The sequence below is a fragment of the Atta colombica genome, unplaced genomic scaffold (genome assembly GCF_001594045.1).
Source record: "Atta colombica isolate Treedump-2 unplaced genomic scaffold, Acol1.0 scaffold111, whole genome shotgun sequence".
NCBI lineage: Eukaryota > Metazoa > Arthropoda > Insecta > Hymenoptera > Formicidae > Atta > Atta colombica.
Window position 1 is genome coordinate 127,813 of NW_017259197.1, and position 8,079 is coordinate 135,891.

The 8,079-nt window shown below is 29.3% G+C and overlaps 1 protein-coding gene across 1 annotated transcript in view; it reads left to right on the top strand.

Moving 5' to 3' along the window:
- The first annotated feature begins 5,522 nt into the window (after positions 1 to 5,522).
- Positions 5,523 to 8,079, top strand: part of LOC108693965 (zinc finger CCCH domain-containing protein 11A-like) — a 16,401-nt gene continuing 13,844 nt past the window's right edge. Inside the window, exons 1-3 of the mRNA XM_018203203.1 lie at positions 5,523 to 5,571; positions 5,695 to 5,794; positions 6,398 to 6,517. Coding sequence (XP_018058692.1) covers positions 5,555 to 5,571; positions 5,695 to 5,794; positions 6,398 to 6,517 — 237 coding nt within the window. The 5' untranslated portion in view covers positions 5,523 to 5,554. The remainder of the gene's footprint in view (positions 5,572 to 5,694; positions 5,795 to 6,397; positions 6,518 to 8,079) is intronic.

Here is an 8,079-nt window from a genome sequence, read left to right on the forward strand (position 1 = left end):
AAAAGAAGGGAGAACAATCATGCCATTTAGTGCATGAGTGATGGTCCCATTTCGTAAATTCATATCGTATATCAACGGTCATGTAATACATTGTCCGAAATAACGATGCAGCCATAATTTACGAAATGAACCTATTTTATATATTAACAGAAATATATTTGAACAGTATATTTGAAGATTGTCATTTCAATATCAAAGTGCTAAGACTCCCAAGAGTGGGTTGTGCAATTGTTCTACATTCATTTAAGTGGAGAGCATAGATGAATTGACGTACGCTTGCTACGTTTCCTATCTTTCCGCAACTTTTGTTGTGAAACATTATTAGATAATTTACATAGAATAAATAACATTGAGGCTACGATAATTTGTTCAATGTAACACGTATGAATTATAATTATAGCTTCGTTTCAAATATAGTAAATGTGGCGTATTTTGAAATATATTATTTTAACAAATGTATATTTCAGTAGCAATATTAAAAGAAAATGTTATTATGTAATCAGGATTTATTAATATGATATGTGGACAAATGAGTTATATAATACAAAAACTTGGCAATATATATACACACCTAATTCTTTGGAGTGGAATCTTATTCTAAAAAATGAAAACTAAGTTAGTACTGATAAAGAATAGCTAATTTTTAATCTTTAAGAGTAAGCTTTCATTCTTTAGAGTGAGAATATATACATATACATATGTGTGTGTGTGTGTGTGTGTGTGTGTGTGTGTGTGTGTGCGTGCGTGCGTGTGCGTGCGTGTGCGTGCGTGTGTGCGCGCGCGCGCGCGCGCGCGCGTGTGTGTGTGTGTGTATTAAAGGAGACACTGTGTTATTATTTCAACGATAAATTACGAATATATATAGTGAAATTTTAATAATTATATTTTAGCTTTTTCGTGTTAATTAAAAGAAGCGATGGCCAAAATGTAGTTTCATCTTTTTAATGTAAAGGAGATGAATATCACTTTCTCAATAAAGTTATACAAAGAAAATTTAATTTTTTCTATACTCTTATTCGCACGATATCCTCGAAATACACACACGCACACACACGCACACACGCACACACACACACACACACACACACACACACACACACACACACACACACACACACAGGTGTCCAATTGTAACTTTCACATCAAATTAAATATCTTGAAAAATATAGAATATAAGCACAAATAAGAAAAAATATTGACTATAAAAAATCAATTTTTTTTATAGTAATACGAAAGTCAAAGCAATTTTTAAAAATAGGATTATAAAACCTTTTTTCATATGATTTCTTTAGTGATTCTGTATATAAAATTATTAAGGTAGAGATATCGAAAAATCAATAGTTTACGAGATATTTTATAATTTATCTTGTGTAAAATATAAAATATATTGTAAATTATCCATTTTTTATACGTGCATTAAGGAGTTTCACCTGAATTGGATCGAAAATTGGATAATATTAAATACTTTTTTTAAGTTCTTCGTCAATTTTATAAAAATTTGCAAGGGTTTATTATACGTTTGTGTTTATTATTTATGATTATGATTCTTTTTATTAAAAGATTAATTATTTTATTTTCAGAAAATTTTATTAAATTAGTGTCTATGATATCTTATTTTATTTAAAATAAAAAACCAAAAAGCGTTATAAAAAATATTTTTCTACAAGATGAATCTCGATAAAAAAATTTAAAAAATTGCTAAAGTTAAAGTTTAGTAAATACAATAAAGTACGAGTTTTTTAATTTCTTTTTTATTTTTGGATGCGCCTAAAAAATGTTTAATTTAAAAAGGTCAATAGTTTTATAAGTTCATTCCCGACAGAAATTTGTTTAACGAAATCAATCTCTTTAAATTTGAACTCTATTATTTCTCGAAATATGATGCTCACCGATTTTGAAAATCGCATCGTTTAGAAAAAAATGCGTTCAAGGTCCGATTTTCTTAAATATTTCTAAGTTACAAAAATGAAACTGCATCTGTCAATACACTTCGCAAATCCGCTTTCAATGGAAAATCGCTCCTGCTCAGCAAGAGGTCGCTTTTCTGATTTATGACTATGATTTATGATCATTTAGTAGATAAAAAAAAATATTTACTATCTGTCTATATGTGACTGCTTTAAGATTTTGCAACTTTGTCAGTTTTGAATATCGCATAATATTTGAATATTCTTGAAATGTAAAATTTAAAAAATACAAAAAAAATCGATTTTTTCAATTTATTCAAGCGAAATCTATCTTTAAAAAATGTTTTTGTATGAAAAAGTAGTTTAAGTACTTTGTTTACTTTTCTGAAATTTGCAATGCTTATTTATTATACATTTGTGTTTACACATAATTTTTTATAAAAAAAATTAATTATTTATTACATTGTCAATATGAAATTATGCTCCGCCATTTGAAATTCTTTTTAAATTGATTGGACTTGTTTTATTTTATCTAAAGCAACAAAATTATTAAATTATTAAAGCACATTACAAACATTTTTTTTTACGGGATGAATTTCAATGAAAAAAAATTCTAAGAGTGCTGAAATTACAACTTAGCGAATACAATAAAATACGGGTTTTTTTATACTTTTTTTATTTTTTTTATTTTTGGACGCACCTAAAAAATATTCAATTTAAAAAAGTCAGTAGTTTTATGTGTTTACTCCCAGCAGAAAGAGTGAAACCGCAAAAATTGCCCGTTTTTGAATCCTTGCGATTGAATTCTGTATCATCAACTGATATTTATTTAAAATAAAACATATAAAACATATAAAATCATAAAATCATTCCAAAACATTATTTAAAATCGATAAAAAAACTGATACAACATTTAAAATATTAAATAAGAAATAGGGGTCAGAAGAAGTTATTTAAAATAATAAATACTAAATAACTTTTTTTCTTTATTTAAAATATATTTTAAATAAATTTTGAAATAAGACCGAGCTTTTTGTGTCCATCAATTTTTAAACGTCATTTAGAGAGAAACGCGTTCAAGGTTGTCTTCTTAAGTATTCCTAATAGTTGCGAAAGCTCGGCATCTACCTATTTCGCATATTCTCTTTCAATGGAAAGCCGTCCTGCTCAGCAGGGGGTGATTTTCCTGGATTACTTGCACCTGTTTCGGCAGGCCAAAAGAATAAGACAAGTTGAAGACACTCTTTTATAGTCATCCAGCGATACATGGCAAAAAAAGATCAAAAGAGAGAGAAATATTTCATTTCTTTTGACCTATTTTTTTGCTGTGTATCGCTGGATGACAATAAAAGTGTCTTCAACATGTCCTATTTTTTTAGCTTGCTGAATAAGTATAAGTAGGTCCAGGAAAGCCATTCCATGCTGAGCAGGGGGCGGACTTTCCATTGAAGGCAGATGCTGTTTCATTTTTTGAAAGAAAATTGAACGACCTTCTCTCTAAACGACGTGACATTTTCAAAATCAGTGAGCACTATATCTCGAGGAACAATTTTCAAATTTGGAGAGGTTGGTTTCATTAAATAAATCTCTACATATATAAAATGAATATCAGAAAGTTGTGTATATATTTATTTTATTATATTTCTTAAGGACCTCTGCAGCATACACGTTACAACAACAATGCTGCAACATTGCAAAAATATTGCATATTGTAGCAATGTTGTAGCGTTATTGCAGCTATATTACTGCAAATTCTATGCTATATGGGGAGGTTGTAAGAGCATAAAATTTATATTTTAGTTGTGTTCATTAAAAATTCTGTTTTTATTGAGCAACATATTTTTATAGATTATTTTATTTGCAATTATTATTTTGATATAAACAAAAATCTAAATTTTGTTGTTAAGTATTTTATTACATTAAGAAAAAAATGCTGTTGATTCAATTAAAGTCCATTACGCTGTCACTAATATAAGTGATTAATTCATATATATTTTTATTGATATTTACTTATGTTAATGAGCTCGTAATATAGTGTAGTTAGCTCGTAATATAGATTTTAATTGAATCAATAGCATTTGTTTCTCAATGTAAGTATTAAAAATGATTTGTGCAAAGTTTTATAAAAATTCATCAATTAGTTCGTAACAAATATTTTATTTATTTATTTATAAATATTCTTGAATTCATAAAATACTTATACAAAAAAATTGAAATTTTTATCATTATTTTATAATACTTTTCCATATATTTCTAGAGTATAAATTTAAAAAATATTATATTCTTTTTTATTGAAATAATTTTTAATTTAGATAGGAAATCGTCTCTAATTTTTTTGCATTACTTTTAAATGCAATTTGGAATAAAATGTAATTCTTTCAAGTAATTTTTAACAAATTATATTTGCCTTACAACCTCATATTATAATTTATATTTAATCATTAATAAATATTAAATACACATGTACACATAATATACTATTTTTTTGTTCGTACAATTTCCTCAAATTCTATATATGTATATATATTTCTCATAAATCAATTAGTTTACAAAAAGAAGCAGTATGAAAAGTTTCATTGATTTACCATGTATAACAGGGACGTATAACTGCTCGTTTGAGACATAGCAACAAAAAGTCTAAGGCCGTATTTTGAGAGGCTTCTCTTTTAAGAGACATCTCTTTTGAGAGATGTCTCTTTTGATAGGCTTGTTACCATGTGGCGACAAAGGATGCGTCCTAACGCGTTCTATGCAAGTCTCTCAGAAAATCCATGTATGATTTATTCTATTTTTGAAATTTATATTTAATTATTGTGTATATATATTAAGAATATGTTATATATGACCATTCAATTATATTTAATTTAAATTGTCATTCGGAGAGAAATAAGTAATATTTTCGGAAACGCAGTGCGCGTGCCGGAATAAAATCCAAAGTGTATCAACTGCATCTTCGAACAAGCCGCCATAACGGCGTTCGGCGACGCTGATTGCGTTCAGCAGAAAAAACAACTTTACAAGTGTATGAAATTCTTGAATATGATTGGTCTTGCCCGTAGTTCCTCCAGATCTAAATCTAAATCTAAATCTAAACCAATCTATTTTTTCTGTTGAATGCAACTATTGGCTGCAATACCTCCATCGCATAAACTGCAGCCCCCTCCACAGTGTGTCTCTGCGGTGCAGCGTCATTGGCGTTGCGATGAGTGGTCGTTGCAGTCGCAGTGTTAGTCCCTGCGAAGCAACGCTACGGGATAGACGTGTGTTGACGGGGTACCACTGCATATCGACAAGATAGCCGATAGCGATATCGTCGAGGATTGTTGAGGACAAGGAAAGAATCGAGCAACGCGTATTCGAGCAGATTTCGTGTACGCGGTAAAGGCGATTGAAAAAACAGGGAAAACAGAAGAGGTGATCAAGGAGGTCATTGCGGCCAAGTGTGTACGTATACATGACGATGGCACGGTAAACGTACAGAAAAAACGGAGCGGGTAGAAAGGGGGGACGGGTTTGTTGTTGCTCTCGCGTTAGGATGTCGATTTGAACGGGCTTCGTCAGTTTGATCGTAGCACTGACTGTCTCGCGTCGGAATTTCGTCTTGATTATCTCACGAGCGCGTGCTGGTTATCACATATCGCACAATCATGTTCCGGACAAAATGGTAAACCGCTCCTCTCCTCTCATTCGTAATCGAAATTTCGCAAAAAGATCGTCTGCCTGCTCGATTCGCCTTCGATCGACAGGGAGTATGGAGTTTAGAAAAATTTCTGATTTCTGTTTTCAGTAAGGAGCACGATCACTCGTCGTTCTACAAGTTCTTACAAATGGAGCACAACCATAAAAATCTGGATTGCTATTTCTTCTACTACTCCACTTGTAAAAAGGTAAGCAGGGCTTTTCTTTTGTGCTGATAGCATCTAACGATACCATCTGACATTGTTTCAAGAACATCCGAAAATATGCGTCGTCGTTCCATATTGCTCGAAAATTCGGCGTCTCTCGCTGAGGTTAGGTCGGCCATCTTGATGCCATGTTGACAAGAATTTCTCATAAAAGTTCCAAGTCAATCCATTTATTAGGATTCCTGCCAAAGTTACAAATGGGCTTCTTCGTCCAATTAATTATTTATATATGATATATTTTTTTTGTTATAACTTCATTCATCATCTGAATACTTTGAACATATTACAATGTGAAAGAGAATATTTAGTATCTATCGAATTGCATGATTGTTATTATTTTATAGTTTTAAGATTTTTTTGGCTTTGACTTACATATATTTATTTTATATTTATTTTAATAAGATTGAGTAATTAAAAATATTCTATGATATCTTTATAAGTCATAGAATAAATTTCTAAAATATTTAATGTAATCACGCCTGCAGTATCGACAATTGATTTGGCACTGCAAATTGCGTGTTGTTCTTACAAATCATTTGAATGAGTTATTGAATTATTTATATTTTGTTATTTTTGTTTTCATAGGGTGACTTTTGCCCATATAGACATGAACCATCAGCTCTGGGTTGTGAAACTATGTGTACATACTGGCAGCAGGGAAATTGCCTTAATGAACACTGTAATTTCAGACATATGGAATTAAAGGTAAATATCTTTATTGCATTAAGATTTTGGCAACAATCTGTCAATCATTTGTATGTAAAACATATATTATTTTGTCAAGAAAAGTTGCATAGTTTGCTGACAATTTTTGATACGATGATATAAATTGATTATTGAAATATGAATTTTAAAAATGGACTAATATTATTACCTCATACGAACCATATTTAATTTTCTAATCAACTTCTTTTAAATAAAAATAATAGACCTATGGAAAAGACAGACATTAATGGATCATAAGTGAAAATGATTTATTGTCAAATCATAACAAAATACAAATGTTTCGACTTACCTAATCTTCAATTTTCTTAAAATAATATTTAACCTAACTAAATAATATCTAAACTAAGAATATTTAGTAATTATATGAAGTTTGTGTGAGATATATAATATCACAAGAGATACATAATATCACATGTGTACGCCTAACTTACACTATATATAGAAAATTGCTCAAATTGGACTAAAATATTGATAATATAACTTCTTTTAAATCAAGATAAAATTGGTAGATCAGGATCCTATTAATTATTAGTCAACAGCTCATACTCGGAACTCTCACTAAGGTTCAGTTTTATAACTCATAGTTAAGTCTTAACCAAGGTTGTTTCTCATCTCTTTCTTTCCAATTCTAGAATTGAAAAAAGATAATGAACAAGTTGAACCTCAGTTAAGAGTTAACCATGAGTTGTGAAATTGGGCCTAAGAATTATTGTTTAGAATTATTAGTTCAGATATCAGCAAATTAGTTCCCAGCCAAATATAATCTATTATATTACTTGTCTTTATAGTCTGCGTAATTATTATATTTTGAATTTATTTAACATTATTTTTTTTTATGAATATTTATATAATAATTGCGTTCAGAAAATATAGCCACTCAGAGAACACTCAACGATTATTTAATATGATTGGTTTTCGCCTTTAGTTCTTCATTAGAGTACGTGTTCTAAAAGTACAAACCAGTCGTAAAAGGGATCATTAAGTGCTCATTAAATGGCTTTCTGAATGCAATTAATATCTTTAATATTGTTCTTTGTAGCTTCTAAAACCTAAAATATTTACTATCAGGATATATTTATAGAAATATTTATAGAAATATTCATAGAAAAAAATTTCTTGACCCCTGGGGATAAATTTAACGGATAGATATAAATCAGCAAAAGTGGGTGTTCGTGTGACAAAGTTATTATATTGCAAGAACATTGCGCTTATCAGTTCGTACTTATCGTACATTTTCCGAACAAACAATTCTTAGCTGGTTTATGATAATTCTTACAAAATGTATATGTTCTTACAACTAATTTATATAATGTAACAACTTTACTATATTGCAAAACCATCTGTACTTATCGATTTGCATGTCGACCTATATGTTCTCATTTAGATTATATGTTTTAAAATTATACATCAAAAATAGTATTTTACTATTGTGTATATAACATTTTGATTATATCATTGTGAAAAAAAGAAATAAATAAATTTCTTTTTTGTCATTTATCTTTCTTTTTTCTGTAGACTAAGAAGAAATTATATATATATAT